This window comes from Ascaphus truei, chromosome 5 (assembly GCF_040206685.1).
Source record: "Ascaphus truei isolate aAscTru1 chromosome 5, aAscTru1.hap1, whole genome shotgun sequence".
Classification (NCBI taxonomy): domain Eukaryota; kingdom Metazoa; phylum Chordata; class Amphibia; order Anura; family Ascaphidae; genus Ascaphus; species Ascaphus truei.
The window spans coordinates 140,657,506-140,677,157 of record NC_134487.1 but is presented as its reverse complement, the minus strand read 5'-3'; the positions used below and the strand labels follow the sequence as shown (position 1 = coordinate 140,677,157).

At 47.1% G+C, this 19,652-nt stretch overlaps 1 protein-coding gene across 1 annotated transcript in view; it reads right to left on the bottom strand.

Annotated features, from left to right (window-relative positions):
* Positions 1 to 9,352, bottom strand: part of STK10 (serine/threonine kinase 10) — a 109,290-nt gene extending 99,938 nt beyond the window's left edge. Inside the window, exon 1 of the mRNA XM_075600980.1 lies at positions 9,038 to 9,352. Within this exon, the coding sequence (XP_075457095.1) occupies positions 9,038 to 9,193 (156 nt within the window). The 5' untranslated portion in view covers positions 9,194 to 9,352. The remainder of the gene's footprint in view (positions 1 to 9,037) is intronic.
* Positions 9,353 to 19,652: the final 10,300 nt, after the last annotated feature.

The window sequence follows — 19,652 nt, the reverse complement described above, 5'->3', positions numbered from 1 at the left end:
CAGTTTGGCCCTTCCTAATATAAAGTGCCCAATCAATTTGGCATTTGCAGGGGGGAGGCGATGGAAAAACTACCCACAGCCACAGAAAGCAGTGGCAGGAGAATTTGTAAAGCTAGAAATCAAAAAAGAAATCCTGGAACCTGTATAAATGGTTTATTTGCAGAATTGCATCAGAACAAACTAGTGGTGCAAGGCAAGGGGGCTCAACTCCAGTCTTCAACCCCCCCCCCCCCCCATAACAGGTCAGTGTGCCGGTGAGGGGGTACTCAGGCCATTAATAAAAGGTATTTGGCCCCCCTTGGGGCCCCTGAGCCATATTGGGAAAATGTAGATTGTCAGCTCTGCAGCCCAGTAATGGCAAAAACACTGCACACCCAATAAAACATGTGTGTCTCCCACCAGGTATAAGGTGGCAAGAATCATGTTGTGTCTAACTATGAAATGCATTACTGTAGCAGTGTTTCCCTGAAACCGCACAAAGAAAAAATGGTTTTAAAACCCAGGAGCCCGCAGCACAGCGAATGGATTTTAGCTAACTTCTGCTAGGAAGGTCCAAGCACGCAGAGATTTGCTGTGAGCGCTGGTCAGGTAAAATCATTAAAAAGGTTAGAGCACAATTTTGATAAAAGGTATATTTAAAAAAAATTGAAGTCTCCAACGTTTAGATTTTTATTAAAATAATGGTCAGAAACCAGAAACCACTACTAAAGGTTAGGTAGATCTAGACCTAGCATAGAATGTGACAAGTATCATGGAATGTTTGCTTCCTGCATGAAGCCAGTGATGGATGTTACCCCACTGCCCTATCCCCCCCACCTCATAACCCTTTTATTTTCTGTACCCCCCTCCCCCCCATTCCCTTCCCCCCTTTATATGTTACCATGTTTCCTGAAAAATAAAAATATATATACACGTTAAAAAAAAAATAATGGTCAGAGGAAATCATTCAGTATGGATAAAAATCCATTTGCATAGGACACAGAGGGAACTACTTCGCCCTCTAAGCTTCAAAGGACCAGTTTCAAAGGCAGTCCAGGATATGGAGGTGTTAAACCTTTTGTTACCAAGGAAGGGAATTTCAAAGCCACCCTGGCAGATGGCTGCTCTGCCCAGACTGAGCGGCGCCGGGCTGCATATGCCATGCGACCAAGGTGCAAAATTGGCACATGCCCAATGCAAACTGAGAAGACCCTCTGCCAGGTTTGAAAGGTACTGGCAAGTCCGTGATGGGGTTAAGGAATTATTCACGAGGAGTAGATTGGCTGCATGGGTTAAGTATAGGCCTACTTAGTGCATAAAAAACCCTGTAGCCCATCAGGAAGAAGTTACATGATGGAACAAGAGTCATCATGCTGTAAGAGTTTCATACCATCTAAGGATTCATACAAGAAAAATCTAATTTTCAAGATTTTAAAGTTTCATCACGAAAGAAGCAGGTCCAGCAGAGTAAACAGCAGTGGCAAGTCGCAAACCGAGGACTGTTTCATGCACTTTTTGCGATCAACTACCGCTCATGGGAAATTGCTCCTAGAGACTTTGTTTTGGCAACATTTCGTTTTGGGGACATTTTATTTTGTTTCACCCAGTTCCAGCAAGTGTATTTTTTCGTTGTAATATCAAGCTGTGTATTTTCATTCTGTAAATAAATCACAATTTATTTTATCTCTTGCTTTGCTCAAAGGATCCGGTTATTCAAGGTGTTAAAAGCACTGGTCTCCCATGACAGTCAGGTTTTCAGGATATCCCAGCACAGGTGGCTCAATCAGAGGCTCAGCCAAAGACAGTCACCTGTGCTGAAGCTGGAATAATCTGAAAACCTGACCTGTTGGGGGGGTGGGGGGGGGGATGACTGTAGTTGAGCACAACTCCTGTAAGGTAGCAAAACAATGTTACCGACAACATAACATTGTTTATTGATATGGCACAATTCCATGCAATTGTTGTATTTTTAGAACTATCCTTCACAATTACATTGTTACATATGTACATCATTAAAGCATACCGATTTAGACTACCTGCTCCAATGAGTTTAAAATCATTTTAGATTTGGAATCTGGGTTGACCCAGACCATACCCTTGAAAATAAAGGTTAATAAAACCTATGGCAGAGAAAGGGTTAGGGAGACCAATGACCAGCACAGCTCTCTCCCATGAGAGCATGTCAACATTGCCAAAACTGCGCAAGGCTCTCAAAACGATTACGTTTCAGGCACTAGGGACTAAAACATAACAGAAGAGTAGTGTGAGCTGTACAACTCACTCTGAACACCTTACAATGCAGCATCTGTATTCCCCCACTACAAGTCAGCTGCCTGGCATTCCTCTTACATAAGAGTGTCCTATCCACTTGGGAACAATGCAGATATACAGAACAGTATTGAAAGGTGCTTTCAAACAGAATTGTTAAAGTTTTTTTTATTAGTGCCTCTTGAAGATGTACTATATAGCCCCACAAAGGACTCGGTTGAAATGATGTGTCACAGGTTATAACATGATGATTCATCTTCTTACATTTGGCATGTTTCCTTATTCTTTGTATGTTGTTCATACATATGAACACGTTAAAAGTTGTATTTGTCTTTTTTTGTCAAAAAAACATTTATGGGAGCACAAAAAGTGGCGCTTACTTGCATTTTTATTTCTTTAGATACATAAACACTTGAGCCACTGAACCTCCAGGCTGCTTCCGTTAACTATTTCTACCACCATTTATTTTTTAAATAGTTCAGAACAGTTAATGCACAACACATCAAAATCAGTTCTATACATTGGCAAATGAATGTCAGTCTTACAACAAAACTGCTTTTTGTCAATGTCAGGCTTATCAACACCTCAAGCCCGCTGTCAAGGGGTCATCATTGACTTGGATCTCTACTTCATTCCTCACAGTCACTCCCCGATGAAGTCCTGCCATCTACACCTTGGAAATATTGTCAAGATGTGCCCTTCACACGCATGATGCAACTAAAATCCTGTGTCCCGCCTGTACTACTGCAACTTCTTTTAGTTGGCATTCCCCAGGTCCACCTATCCCAACTCCAATCCACCAAAAATGCCGTCGTCAGACTCATTTACCTCACTCACCGCTCCAGTAAACCCCCCACAAAATACATACCAAAAACCCCTAGCCCCCCTAAATACATATAACCCCGCAATACATAGTAAAAATACCCCGCCAATACATTTTAAAAAAGACCCCCAACCCATATCTCCTCCAGCACCCCTCATCATCCTGGTATATCCACCCCCCTGAATCTCACATCTCCCTCTTCTCCACAACCCCCCTCTCCCCCATATGCCTACCTCAGGCGAGAGGAGATCCTGGTTACCTGGGGTTGCCGGCGGAGGAGGCGGCGAGGAGGCGGCAGCGGCAAGCAGGAGGCGACAGGGGTGAGGTATGAGTGAGGACAAGAGGGGGGGGAGGGGCGAGTGAGGAGAGGGTGAGGTGCCTCTCAGACACTCAGTGTGATCACAGCGGCACATCTCTCCCAGGGTGCACAGGGGCAGTCACTGGAGTACGGCAATCGCAGGGGGCGGGGATTACAGCTCCCGGCTCTCACATCACGGGAAGTCTCTCTTCCCCCCCTCCCCCTCCCCCCGGTCGCATACCATTTTGGAGTTGTGTGTTAAGGAGCGGAGGTTATGTGAGGAGTAGCGGTATATAGCAGGCAGGAGGCAGCAGCGCACTGATGGAGCGCGTTCCTGGAATCCTGAGGGGGGGGGGGGCAGGAAAGCTGCCGCAGGCCACACAGCGAGTGTGGGCAGCCCGCGGCCCAGGCGGAACCCCTGGGACTGCTCGACAGAACCCCAGGGAAATCACTGCTCTAGAATTAAATAAAACCCTAGCTCTGATTTACAAACCTCTCAATTACGCCGTCTCCACCCCCCCTTACATCTCAGCTCTTTATCCCCAAAAATCTACCCAAATGCCCCCTACACTCTGCCCATGACATCTGCCTTTCCTCCCACCTTAATACATCCTCTCACTCCCGCTTACAAGACTTCTCCCATGCTGCCCCCTCTCTCTGGAATTATCTACCACGCACCATTATACTCTCCCCCCAGCTTCCAGGCATTTAAATATGCCCTGAAAACTCACATTTTCAATGCAGCCTAACATACCCCCAACAACCTCCTCGCCAACCCCATTGGGACCAGCTGTGCCGCTAGCCCAAACTCCTAACACCTGCCAACCTTAATGGGATCAGCTCTTGGGCTGGACCATACTCCGTCACATAATGAGCAGCCTTTTGTTTCTAGATTGGTCCTTATTGATTGTAAATTCTCATGAGCAAGGTCCTCATTACCGTCTGTATCTGTGCATGTTTGTCCATATTTTATTAACGGTTTATGTAATTATCAAATGACTACCGTACTGCAGATTATGATTGTTATACAAACGATAATAACAAACAATAAGACGACCTGATTAATTGAACACAGTACTGCAGGGAGTTTGTAACCATGTATCACTACCTCCTCCTTTCTGCTCACAAGCCTTGCCTTGTACTGGTTATAAGGATGTATGGGCAGTCCACTTAACACATTGGTGCCACAAGCTGGATCCGTTCAAGGTATGCTTGGAGTATACAAGGTTAATACAAATGATTTAATGCTCTTTGATGTGTTACTGGCTACTCCGATTTAAAGCAAGTAATTGAGACCTGCAAATGGTTCATGGTAGACAAGCTTTCAGATATTTCTTTACAAGGAATACAAAACTATAATTTTCCCTCTCTGTTTACTACAATATAATTAATGTGGTACAATTAAATGTATGTATCAAGTTGTACAATGCAATAAAATGAAACAAGTAAAATTATAGTTTGTTTTTAAGAATTGATCATTATTAATTTAGAGAAAAATGTACGTTTCAGTGTATTTACCCATATAGAATATATCAAGCACTAAATAGAAGAAGAGGTAGTCTCCATCATTATACAGTGGGTGGAAAGGATCATTTATAAACAACGATGCAAGTGGTCACCGCCGTAACAATTACTTTAGTATTCTAGCTCTGTATTGTAGGGGATTTCTTTCCCTCCGAAATCCAAACAACCAGTTATAAATAATAAGATCTGGCATCTTGGATTTCCTGTTCAGCCAATATTTGCAATGACTGGGAGGCAAATAAAAAAAAATGGGAGAATATACAAACGTGCATAAAGGCACATTCTAAAGTTCAGGCATCCGAGCTAAAAATGGATTTCAGGAGCCCCTGTTGATATCTGAGCGCTTTGCTTACAGATTAACCTTCTGAAACACAACAATGAAGATCAGATCCAGGCTGCTATGGTTGGGTTGACATGCTCAACGTATGCTTAACCCATGCACTGCTGGCAGCATCATATATTGCAAATGAAAAAAGGTATGGCCTCGGACATGGTGCCGCAGACTGTGCGGATGCATCCGCACGCTGAGCAACAGAGTGCCTTACGGCAGTGGTCGCATCCATAAGTGGGCGCGCGCTGCGCAAGAAATCAGTTAAACTGATTTCTCAGCGCGACAGACAGGTCACGTGAGCCGTTCGCCACTAGGAACGTCCTGGCCCGTCTAGCATGGCCAGGGAAAGCACCCGCTTTCCCTCAGCCTCCGTGCGTCTCCGCACAGGAGAAGGCACCATGGCCCGAGCCTAAGAGGACGGGTGAAACAACTCAAAATCAATATTGGACTGGGATTAAGAGAAAGCTTTGCACATTATTCTGATTACTAATCCCCACAGGTGACTGCAAATGTGTTGCTTTGCAAAGTGATAGGCAATGCATTGCTGGCTGCTTAGGCAGGTAAGTGATGAATGTAAGAAGGCAAAGAGTAACTTGTATGTTTATTGCACAAGAAGACTATCTAGATCAGCGGTGCGCAAACGGTGGGGCGCGAGACTGCCGGCGGGGGGGGGGGCGCGGGGTTTGCAGAGGCCCCGCGCGCTTCCCGAAGGCACTTAAATTAAGTGCCGGGGGAGCTGCAGGGCCTCTGTAAACCATACTTACCCGTGGCTCCAGCGGCTTCCTTCATGCGTCGCCATGGCAACGCGGCGTCACGTCGCTATGGCAACGTGGCGTCATGACGCCGGAGGGCGGGTAATTGGTGGTTAGGGGGGGCGCGGAGAGGGGACCGCCGGCAGGGGGGCGCAGGGAAAAAAGTTTGCGCCCCCCTGATCTAGATAATGTCTATCCTGGTACTAAAAAACATTGCCACGTGTAATACTGCTGTGAAGCGCCGTGTACATTAATGGCGCGATATAAATAAAGACATACATACCAATTTAATCTAAAACGTATCAGGAAAAGTACTGCTGGTTGTAAAAAAAAAACAAAAAAAACAGTGAGTTTATTAGTGGGAATATTTTAATAAAAAGTTTATTTTATTTTCCATGGTTCAACACCTAAAACAATTCTGAAAAAGTAAATTTGATGTTTCAACTAAAACTGCGTGCTTCAAATATTTAACAGTCATTTCCTTCTTTGAGAAAAAAAAATAAAAAAAACACACACCCTTTACTTTCTTTCTACAGCCTTTTTTGCCTGGGAGTGTGGAACAGGAAGGAGTTAACATACATACTGTATGAGAAAGTCAAAAGAAGGGTTTCCGGACAGGTGTATGTTAGAACTCACTCTACGACTACGTAGCCAGATATAATTATTATTATTATCATGATTAATTAGAGCTAGCAGCCAAATCAGATCTGAACATAGCAGATTATTTATTACAGGTGTGATACATGTGTCCCTGCCCTGCATAGAAACTATTTCTGGTACAAAAGAGGACACTAAGAATAAAACTAATGGTATATTCAAAACAAACAACTTATGCACGATGCCGAAAGTTCCTCAAACTCCTACCAATACTGAACAGAAAGTTAGCTTCCTGTAGGATTTTAAATAAACCGCACCATTTAAGTTGACTTAACGGAGCCTTGATCAAGCCTACAAAAATGATGCTTAATTAACCTCTTAACTGCCACATGGCTTGCAAAGCCAATGATGCAAGTAGTCTTTAAAAGCACATGTATTATAAAACATGCAAGTTGTCACAACAAACCCTACAAATATTTAATGTTCTTTAAAAAGAATTGAAAAAACCCTTGTACTCTGGCACTGAAGAAATATTGCAACTTGAAGAAAAGTTATCAACCAAAAAGGAACAAGGAGCATGCAGATACGGGTGCTGAAAGATATTACTGTTACCCTCCCTGCCCGGCTTCCTACGGAGGTTACATTGCTCTGGTGTGTGTATATAGCTCCTCCACATGGGTTATCTTGACTCAGGGTGCCGACACTCAGGGTGCCGACACTCAGGGTGCCGACACTCAGGGTGCCGACACTCAGGGTGCCGACACTCAGGGTGCCGGGCAATGAGGTAGCAAGGTTGTTAAATAATGGGAGCTAGGAACTGTTATAGCACGACATGGTTTTCATTCAAAGACACGAATACTTTTTCCAGCAATGTCCACTCATAACACTCGATTGAAGGTACTCTGACTTGCTTAGGTAGTTGTGGAACCCACACCTTTGTCATTCCGGAACCCTTTAGGTAGTGATGCTACTATTAAGGGAAGCTACGTGAAAACCTGACGGGTCTCATATTGCTTGAACCAGTACCATGCCGTCTGTTTTTGGGAACTGCCACACAAACCGATGGGGAACGTTAGCGCCAATCCGCGTTTAGAGCTGATCAGCAGGCACCCAAGACCCCTCTTTCCTGAGACCCTCTATGGTGTGCCGTATTCCTTTTACTAAACTGTGCAGGACTACGCCGTATGTAGGGGCTCTTTACTTAAGGGGTACAGTCTAATTTAAACATAATAAACAGTGGGGGGGGGGTCTGGCCTATGCCATTACTTTAACAATATTACGTCTCAGAAGTTCCGCTCCTCTGGACCTCTAGGCACCTAACCTTCCAGAACAGTCCTTCCTCATGACATATTGTTCCCCATAGCAATCAGGATGGGGCACAGTATACACTAGTATTCCTAGTAACCCTTTAGGAGGGGGGCAACATTAATTTCCATTTTATTTTTACTTAATTACCAACAAATTCAGTGAATAAACAAAATGTCCCTACAATAAACCGATTACCATCAGACTTTTACAAATCACAGTACACGTGATAACACCAAATAATCCAAAGACTGCCGCACCAGGGTATCAGTATTTCAATTATAGCACCCTAATTCGATAGTCATTATTTTGATGTTCCAGTGAGACATAAGCTTGACAATACAGGACTCCTGTGACAGTCAGCAAGGGAAACCAAAATAGGTAACCACACAAGCTATCCAAGCGAAAAATACAAGTGATATCCCGCAAGTGAGACGCAAAATCATCTTTTGCGCCCACCTCCTAAAGAGCCTTAATGCTGGGGATATAGGGCAGCCATTGCAGGGTTAGTCATGTAGAAGTTGTGTTGTGCACAATTTCATAAGGGTCACATTCTATTACATAAGAGAGTCAAAGTTCTTGGCAGGACATATAGTCAGAAGGTTTGTGTTATAATGAATGCTTCAAGAACAGAAGTGTAGAAGTATAGTTCTTAATCTAGACATGGTCTTTCTTTTGGAAAGGAAATAATGTGCAAGTTTATAAATGGAAGAAAAAGTAGTAATAAAGGATTAAAAAAAAAAAAACACACCTCACCAAGCACAGGTGAATAACACATTTAAAGTTCAGTGTCCCAGTAACCACAGACAGGGTGGACATCCCCCTGTGTTGTGAATGGGAAAGGTGAATGGGATCACCTTCTTGGCTGCCAGGAGGCGATCACACCACCTTGCCTAAACATGTTCCAGCTATACCGCTTTCTCCAAAACTTCCCTGCTATAACCAATCCCGCTCACTATGGTATGAGATGGAGGCACTCGTATCACTCCAATAGTACCCTCTGTACACCCCGAACAGTACACCTCTTACTGCCCCAATGAACACACTGTGCCCTTAATAGTGCACCTAACACCCCCTCTATTAACAAACACACCCTATAATTACAATGCATCCCAACAGTACTCCCTGCACCCCTATAACACACCTCGGGCCCCCCTCACCTTGTACACTTTGCCGAAGGCTCCGTCCCCCAGCTCCCCGATGATCTCCCACACCTGGTTGGGGTCCAGGTCCCTCCGGACGTGCTCGTACTCCCGCAGCCTCCTCTTCTCGAAGGTGGAGAACCGCAAGATGCGGCGGAAGTTGGCAAAAGCCATGGCCGGGCGAGTCGGGGGGTCCCCCCCGGATTAGATGTAGACGGGTGTCCCTCAGCCGCCGCCCCCCAGTGGTGGGAGAGGGAGGAGGCTCTGGACAGTACAACGCAGCCGGACTCTCACAGCAGCGAATGAGGCGCTCACCCCGAGGCGGGGCGACCAGAGCCAGGAGCCACGCCCAGGGGCGGGGCTTATCCAGCATGCTGCGGTTATACCCATAGTGAGCACACAAGGGGCGTGTCCTTCCTGTGTGGACTTCCCCCATACAACCAAGTAAACAGCTTACATTATTTTTATAGGGTCAAAAGACACTTTATTGTCTGATGTCTCTTTAATTTTTTTTAGATCAAGAAAGTATAAGCATTTAAACATGATTGTTTAAAGTCTATCCTTGGTAAGTGTCATAAATACAGTATTTTATAGTTGCTATAAACGTACTTCCCCTAACTCTGCCTTATTTATTTTTTAATGCAGGTATATCTAGGTATGTTTGCGTGGGCATGAAGTGACAGCAGTCACCCATGTAACCAAGGCAAGCTCCCCCAGGCCACACGCGTGCACTGCAAGCCATTTTAGTACTTAGCGCAGTTTTGTTTTGGTTATGGAACCCCAGAATTTGATTTTGAAATTCTGGGGAAACCCAACCCTCACCCCCTGCGCTCCGTCTGCCCCTTGCGTGTGTGCACACTCTCCCACTTACACACACACTCCAACTTACACACATACACACATAGACTCTCCCACTTACACACACACTCCCACTTACACACATACACACATAGACTCTCCCACTTACACACACTTACACACACTCACACATACACACGCACATACTTGCCCCCAGCAGACGCCCTTACCAGAACGCCCTCCTACTGTCTCTGTACGTTCTCCCTACCAATTAGTTTGTAAGCTCTTCGGAGCAGGGACCTTTTATGCAGTTCCTTTTATGCCCGAAGCACTTATTCTCATGATCTGTTATTGATATGATTGTCATGTGTATTACGACTGTGAAGCGCTATGTACATTAATGGCGCTATATACACACACACACACACACACACACACACACACTCTTACCTACTGTCCGGACCAGTTCAGGAGTGAAGCTCTTGGAATGTGTTTCCCTCCTCTCTGTGAGAGTTCCCAATGACAGGAGCAGACAGAGAGAAGAATAGCAGTGAGCTGCCGGCTGCTGCTGCTTAGCTTGGGAGGTGCCATGTCACTGCTATGTGGGGGTGACACCGCGCCGCCAGTCCTGGGACAGCTAGGAGAGTTGTCCTGTCTCTTCCCCTTGGCGGCCGCAGAACCCCAGTTGAAAACCACTGACTCAGAGTGTGGGTGTTCATTTGCATTTTACTTGATGAACCCTCAGATGAAACCTTTTGCATTGTATTGTATTGTGTCGGTTTTAAGTTTTCTAATGTATCAAAACAAATTTATTTCGGCATAATTTGCAAATAATTACACATCCTCCATGCAATTACCCAGCTCACTCAGCGAGAAAAATGTGAATATTCTTAATACATTGTGTGTCAGAAACGCAGGTATAATTTCAGGCACATTGCAATACTTGGACTATTAGTTCCCTTTTCTATAACTTGGTTCACAAAAGCTTGGGTAACTATCTAGAACAGTGGTTCTCAACCTTTTTTCAACATGTGGGCACCCCTGCACATCAGACTGCACGCGACTCTTCTCAGTCTCAGTCTCACACATAACACACGACCGCCTAAGGCCGAGCTCATGGCGGGGGTGTTGCTGTGTGTGTGCGCTCTTTCGGGACTCTTACCTGATTGCAGTTCTTCAAGTGCCAGCAGCTCTGCGCGCGTCGATGCTGCTACATTTTGCAGAGACAAGTCAATTTGAGATTTCGGGCTGCAGTCGTGCGACGTCAGCGTCACGTGAGCTGGTTCAGCCAATTAGGGCGAACCAGCTCTGTGATGCGTTCACCACACCCCCGATCGCCTCCCCAATCTCCTGCAGCCTAGTGCACACATCGCTGGGGCTGCAGGAGTGTGCGCCCGCGCCGCCACCATGAGCTCGGCCTAACACTCCCCCCCTTACACACGCACACAACATTCTCTTATCAACACACTACACATGCACCCACCCAATCATCTCTCAGAGCAAACTCACCATTTTTCTCAAACCACCCCCCTTCTCACAAAGCACACTCATCACATTTCTCTATCACAGGGGTGCACCAACTTTTTGCGCTGCACCCCCCGCCTGCTCTAACCCACTGCTTGTGCCCCTCACCTTGTTTCAAGCGTCAAATAATGCTGCGGGGTCTAACGCTGCGCTGCCAAATGACGCTGCAGATCATGTGATGTCACATCACGTGACCACGCTGTGTCATTTGGCGCCATCTGAATCATGGTAAGTGAGTTACAGAGGCCTTGTGCGGTTCCCCGGCATTTAATTTAAATGCCCTGGGGAAGAGTGCGAGGCCACTGTAACCGCCGCGCCCTAACCCCCCCCCCCCCCCACCCCCAAAAAATCTCGTGACCCTCAGTTTTTGAACCCCTGCTCTATCACACACTCCACATTTACGGAAGGGGGGCTGCAATCCACCTTTCCTCTCCTCTGTGCCGGGCTGAAAGAGGAGAGCGAGTAGAGGTGGATCACAGCCTCTCAGTATCCGGAGAGCGCGGGACACAACAGCTGAGCAGTCAGCAGAGTGGTTACACCAGGGGCTGTAGCAAACTTGGCAGTGGGTCACTGCACCCTGGTTGAGAAACATTGATCTACACTGAGGATGAGGAAGTAAACTACATAACCCTGAATGACTGCATTTACAGTAAAACATTAGTCAGCCATAAACCAAGGCTGCCAAAGGCCCCGGTTTACCCAGAACAGCCCTGGCTTCTATTTATAGTGTAAGGTGACGTTTGGCTCTCACTGATCTGTCCCAGTCCAGCCTTTTAAACATGTGGTATCTTTACAATTAAATACAAATAGTTATGTTAGTCCATTTACTCTACACTATCGCAACTGGACTAACATAACTATTTGTATTTAATTGTAAAGATACCACATGTTTAAAACTAATGTTAATCTCTGACTAGAGCCATTTTAAGGTACATTAGGGCCCCGCCTTACGGCGCTCTGCTTTACAGCGTTCCGCTCATACAGCGTTTCCCAATGTATACCCATATTCATTAGGTTCAGCGTTTGTTCCGTTTTTTCTGGCGATTTTCGGCATGACGCGCTCAGCAGCAAAGTATCCGACTGTCACTAAACAACAGTTTTAGCGCGTGCGCAACTCCTTGTCAGATGCCATTTGTCAGCAAAACAGTCTGTTTACAGCTCTGCATCTCTGTTTTCAAAGGTACAATACAGTACAGCAGGGCCCTGCTTTACGGCGATTCCCGCTTTACAGCGGCGGCCTGGAATGGAACCCGCCGTATGAGCGGGGCCCAGCTGTAACACTTGCCTAAGGCCAAGTTCAGGGTGGATGCTACGGCCGCGAGCATCCGTGCGCGCCTCCGCCGCGTGCTCCTGCAGCCCAGCGATCTGTGCCTTGGCTGCAGGAGTTGGGTCGCGGTGTTTGGGGGCGTGGCGGGGGGCGTGGCGAACGTGTCATGGAGCTGGTTCGCTGAACCAGCTCACGTGACTATAGCCCAAAATATAATTTTGGGTTGTAGCGGCAAAAAGTAGCAGCGTCAACGCTGTACTTTGCCACGGTGGAGTTTTCAGTTTGAAAATTCCCACCGAACAACCCGAAGTTGCGACGGGCGTGCGCGCAGCATCCACCCTGAACGCTGCCTTAGAAGAAGGAATATGACTTGGCTGGCTAGTGATTCGTGTTGGCACTACTGTATATAGAGGAACAGGTTTATTTTCAGTTGGCTGAATTATTCCCCCAAACACAAAGCACTGCTTTCTTCTACATTATTTCTTATAATCTCTGCAGGTGAACACAAAGGGGTCTATGTATAAAGTATTGGTAAAAGTGATTTAGTCTTAAAACTGATGCAAAGAAGAGTAACAAAGTCATATGTCTCCGTGCGCCGATATATAAAACCGATTTTTATATGTTGTGCGGCGGGGTTTTTTTTTCCACACAGAAAACAATGTCGCTAGGGAATGGATACCGAGTTATTGTTCTTGGCTTAAAAGACAAATGCAAATAAACACAAACAATTCTTAATGTATTCACATGTATGAACATGACACACACCATAAAAAGAATAAGAAACGGTGAGCCAAATGGAAGAACATGAATAATGTAATACCAACATGTGCCGCTGGCGATTTAGGTGATTAGGCAATGCACTCTTTAATTAGTTTAAAAAAACAAAACATCTTTATACTTAGCCTCTATGGCAGTAGTTTTCAACCTTTTTTTTGTTAAGGAACCCTGAGGTAATTTTTGGGGAACCCCAACCATCTCTAATAGCGCGTCTGAGATCAGATGCACTGTAAATTCTTCTGTATTTTATATAATTTTCAAAAGACCTGAAAATTACAGGGAACCCTTTAGGGATGCCCGGGGAGCCCAAGGGTTCCTAAGAACCCTGGTTGAAAAACACTGATCTTTGGTATCTGTTCACATTTTGGGTTCACAGAGAGGTCTTGTACTCTTGTGAGATATAATGGGATCCTCTACAGGCATACTTTGGCATTGCAACAAATACTTGCAAATACTATTGCAACTTGCCGACTTCACATGCAAAATGATGCAGGAGTATATTTACATATTTTATGTTTTCGACAAGACCCTCAAGCCTACATGATTTACTCCACTGTCACACACAGTGTGTAGCCGTGTTTCCTAGTGAACACAGACTGCTACCATATGCTGTATGACCTGCAGGCTCACAGGGCCTGAGCCTCCGCCACGGAGAGCCTGGGGCCCGCAATATAATAGCTTATACCTGATACTTGGTGCAGCGCCTCCACCTGCGACAGCTCCCGCCAGAGTGGGAGTGGTTCTTCGCAGGACACTTATGTACATCAACACATACACAGTATAACCAACCAAATAACTTTACTAGCATGAACGGGTTTGCGTGTCTCTCACGTATCAACAGGTGTCCCTCCCTAGAGGGGCACTATCTACGGCGTCTCGCAGGATGTTAACTTCCCTCCTTCACCGGGTGATCCCACCCCATGTCCAATTCACCCCCCCAGTCCAATATATCCCCCCACCCTCAAGTGAGTTTCTGAACCTATATGTGTGACTGCGCAGCCACTGTGTCCTGAATAAGAGGTGATATCATTGGTGCACTTGTGGTTTACCTGCCGGGCACTCCAGTACCCGGGCCTGCAAGGGTCTTCACAAAGGATCAGTGGGGCCGAGGCGACGTCGGGAGTAGACGTCCGGGGCGATCCCAACCAGACGTGCGGCAACACGGTAGCAGGGTCTGTGCCCAGACCTCCTGCTAGATACACACTGTCTCTTTAAGCGATCACTGAACGGTACACTAAGGGAACCGGAACCTGTCTAGGGCCAGTCCCTATCTCTGCTCCACACTACGGGGACTCAGGGCCTAACTGGGCCTGGGGTATAAGGCCTAGGTAGGGGCTGAATGCCTCCCTACACCTGGAGCTCTGTCTCCTTCCTCCTCCCGCTAGCTCTGAGCAATGTGCGCGCCCTCCGACCCCTATATCCTCCTTCCTTCCTTCCAACCACCCGATTGGTCCCCTGGCGTCACCTGGTCCCTGCTCGTAGTTCCCTATGCTCCACCCTATGGGAGCTACTCCTCCTTTGCTGGCTTTAGCTGCTATGCCCGCGCATGCGTGACCTCCTGCTCCACACCTACTGCGCCTGCGCCAACTTCCAACATGGCGGCGCCCTGATAACGCGGAACCTCCGATATACCGGAGTATTCCCTGCCCTACTGCAACCCTCCCACCCGACAACAACAAATGCGGGCGAGGGGAGGCCAGCTACATCCTCCCCCCTGTGAATTCCAACGTCCCCGCTTGGACAATACCTTTGAACTGGTACAACATTTATATAATGAAAAATGCATAACATACGACATCCTCCACACTCTAGATAAGATTATACATTTCTCTGAACATCACGATTACCGACTTTACTCGGTTGCGAGCCCACTGCTGAGCCTCATAGTGGGGTGCCCCGAACTGATCATATGACATCCTCATTGGAGGTTGTCCATTCCTTTGGCTTCGCCTTAACTGTTGCTCAGTCACTCCCTCGGGAGAATGACTATCTTGGTCTTGAGGCTCAAGTTCTTCCCTTGTAGGGATTACAGTCTCTATGTGATCATTACTCGGTACAAAGCATGGACTCTGTTGATTCAAGGTCGAATTTTCCGGAGCCACCCCATGGGGCTTGTGCTCCCCGAGCCCTTTACCCGTAGCTCCACAGGGAGATGCTCTCTGTTGAGGGCCCTTTGAGAGGTTCCCTCTTGCGGATCTTCCTGAAGAACTGTGCTGCCGGTCTCCGGATCGTTCTCTCCCAGTGTCATCTCGCCATCCAATGAGGATGCAGGCCACTCAGCATCTCCCTCCTTGACTTGTGGGGTAGGGAGCAAATGATTTCGGTACCATGTCTTCACCCGACCCTCCGAGTCCTTAATACGGTATACCGGAAGACCAGGCTACCTCGTATACTCCCTCTCTCCATCGGTCAGCCAGTTTATGTTTCCCAGGTACTCCCAGATTGCGGAGAAGCACGGCGTCTCCGGGCTTAGTGTCTCTATGTTTGACTTTATGATCATAACGCCGTTTGTTGCCAGCATTCAGCTTCTCTGTAGATTTCTCTGCCTGCAGGTAGGCCCACTGCAGGTTCTCTTGTAATCTCTGTACGTATCGGAAGTGGGTGGCATTATGTACCCCATCAGTGGAGACTCTCAACCGTATATCCACAGGCAGTCCTGCTTCTCTACCAAACATCAGAAAGTAGGGGGAAAACCCAGTGGAATCGTGTCGAGTGCAATTGTAAGCGTGCACTAATGTTTCCACGTGGCGGCTCCAGTCAGCTTTTTCTACTCCCGTCAACGTGCCCAGCATGTCCAGTAACATGCGGTTGAATCTTTCGGGCAATGCATCCCCTTCCGGGTGATAGGGAGTGGTTCGGGATTTAGTGATGTGTAAGATTTTTAGTAGTTCTCTTATCAATTTGCTTTCAAAGTCTCTGCCCTGATCTGAATGTAGTCGTTGAGGAAGTCCGTAATGCATGAAGTACTTTTCCCAGAGCACCTTGGCAACCATGATGGGTTTTTGGTCTTTCGTCGGGAAGGCCTGGGCGTATCTAGTGTAGTGGTCAGTGATGACCAGCACATTGCCGATGCCTCGGCTATCAGGCTCGATACATAGGAAGTCCATGCATACTAAGTCCATGGGCCCGGTGCTTTTTAAGTGGCCCATTGGGGCGGCCCTGGTGGGCAATGTCTTCCGCTGAATGCACCGCACACACCGCCGACAGTGATGCTCTACTGTCTCTCTCATTTTCGGCCAAAAGAACCGATCCCTCACCAATCCAAAAGTCTTGTCGACACCCAGATGACCATGTTCGTCGTGTAGTGACCTCAGCACCAAATACTGTAATATTTTTGGTAGTACTAGTTGCCTCGGTATAGCAAATTGTCCCATATTTCGAATTTATCGGCTTCCCACCTCAGTATACCTCCCACGTCGCCAGGGGCATGTCTGAGGAGGTCAGGTCGGTTTTGCCGAATAGCATAGCGAATGGCTCCTGCTACCGGATCTCGTTCTTGGTAGCGCACCATATCCTTCCAGGCTATGATCTTGTCAGGGGTAACATGCATCCCACTGGGGTCACGATATGCTTCTGGAATAGCATTGGATGCACATCCTAGAGAGTCAGCCACCCTTAACTCAGAGAACGCCACTTGATCATTGACTATGGCGGCGGTACAACACAGGGCCCTCATCCCGGGTCCTGGAATTTCTTCCCATTGGTTGTCATCGGGGGTTGCGGCCAGCCCCGGTCGTTGGGCAGCACGGTAGCAGGGTCTGAGCCCAGACCTCCTGCTAGATACACACTGTCTCTTTAAGCGATCACTGAACGGTACACTAAGGGAACCGGAACCTGTCTAGGGCCAGTCCCTATCTCTGCTCCACACTATGGGGACTCAGGGACTAACTGGGCCTGGGGTATAAGGCCTACGTAGGGGCTGAATGCCTCCCTACACCTGGAGCTCCATCTCCTTCCTCCTCCCGCTAGCTCTGAGCAACGTACGCGCCCTCCGACCCCTATATCCTCATTCCTTCCAACCACCCAATTGGTCCCCTGGCATCACCTGGTCCCGCTGGGCTGCTGGGACTCGTAGTTCCCTATGCTTCACCCTATGGGAGCTACTCCTCCTTCGCGGGCTTTAGCTGCTATGCCCGCGCATGCGCGACCTCCTGCTCCACACCTACTGCGCCTGCGCCAACTCCCAACATGGCGGCGCCCTGATAACGCGGAACCTCCGATATACCGGAGCGTTCCCTGCCCTGCTGCAACCCTCCCACCCAACAACAACAAATGCGGGCAAGGGGAGCCCAGCTACAAGTGTATCATATGGTGGTGTAACTGCATGTAATCCCTCTATGTTTAGCTCTCAGATTTATGAATTTTGCTGAGGCTGGGGCCTGAGACCCTGTAACTAACTTACTGATCCACACATGGCCCAGAATCAGACGGCAGGAAGAATACAGACACAGTATGGGTGATACAACTAGTTTACTTATACCTTTCTAACTCTGGTACCATGTAATCCTCTGCCAAGGACACACAGTACACAAATACAACACAATCCCCAATAACGCTGCGCGGGTGTGAATCAGTGTCAGTGGTGTAGTAGCCACCCAATCCTGGGTAGGTTGGGTTGTGATGGTGCCGGCACACCGTGGGAGCTCGTTGTGTACTGAACTGGTCGTAGGCCTGTGTTTCAGAAAGGTGCTTTGAGTACAACTGTGCTTCATAGCCATTGATGGTCCCCTCCGACGGCGCTTTATCTCTCGACCACGTCTGGAACTACCTCAGGGGTGGCCAACTCCAGTTCTCGTGGGCCACCAACAGTTCAGGTTTTCAGGATATCCCTGCTTCAGCACAGATGGCTCAATCAGTGGTTACCTGTGCTGAAGTAGGGATATCCTGAAAACCTGACCTGTTGGTGGCCCTTGAGAACTGGATTTGGCCTCCCCAGGCCTATTACATTGCCCAAGGGTAGAAAAATGTTCTCCTACCCCCTTCCTCCTCCTCCTCCCTACACACACACACACACACACACACAATTGCATCACAGATTTCTATGTGTTAACACTTATTTGTATTACAAGCTTTATTTATCACGGAGTTACCACATATGCAAATGAGATTGCATATTGGAACCCACTTTTGAATACGTAATTCTTATTAAATTCAGAGGAATTTTGAAAAGAAAAAGCTGCAATCCCATTTTTTCACAATGCAAATTTCAACGCAGCAATATTGACCATTTGTAAATCTAGGCCTATGGTCCATATTTATTTTTAAGTTGTAAGGCCCGTTAAGGCCTATTCACTTGAAGGTGCCTAAGGTGCCTTACGTCAGCTTGTACATGTTGATTTGGGCCCATGGGTTGTTAAGCAAAAGGGGGGAGAGAGAGAAAGGATTGAAATTGCATTATTAACGCTTTCTGTAAAAAGAACAATTAGGTGCGTTCATACCACAAACATAAGTAGGGATACATCCATTGTTGTACCATGGTAAAAAATGTGCGATGAGGCATTAAAAAGTTATATTTTTTTCTGATAGATATGACGTTATTAAAATGGCAGCCAATTCGGACTGCTCTTAAAATGGCTGAAAAGCATTGCGAGAGTATCCTATGTAGCAGACTATATAATCACTGATTCCTTTGCACACGTTGCCAGTGCTGCTAGGAGGTAGAGAGGACTAATTGGTTGCAGGGAGTTTTTGTTTGTTTATTATTGAGATTTTGAGATCTGCTTGAGTTATCTTGTGCTTTTTGTTGTCTGTCTGTGTGGGAGCTTCTGTTATTTGTGCTGTACTTTGAAATTAGTTTGTCTTTTGTCTGTCTTCATATTTGTTGTGTGATTGTGTTAAGTATTGTTTCGTGTGAGTGTGAAAGATGGAGGCGAGTGGAGTGAGTTGTCACGCCTGTATGCCCGCAGACCAAGCTAGACACCAGTACTGAGGTGGGAACGGTATGATACCACACACCCACAGCAGTGGGAGCAAGCCCGGAGTGTGGTATAGCGTTGCTGGGCCTGTTGGAAGAGTTGTTAGTATATACTTGCAACGCTTGGGGAGTGTCCATGAGAATAGTCGTGTCCGTTTGTCAATGTTCAGGGGGTCCAGAGGGTAGAGTCGTCAGAGAGCAAGCCAGGTCCTAAGAAGCCAGAGGTCAGCGAAGTCGTATGCGTAGCAGGGTTCAAGGGGTTACCAGAGAGCAGAGTAGTCCAGGGAGAGCAGGGGTCAAAGCCAGGGAAATCCAAAGTAACACCGGAGCGGGTATTCACAGGAGCACAGAGG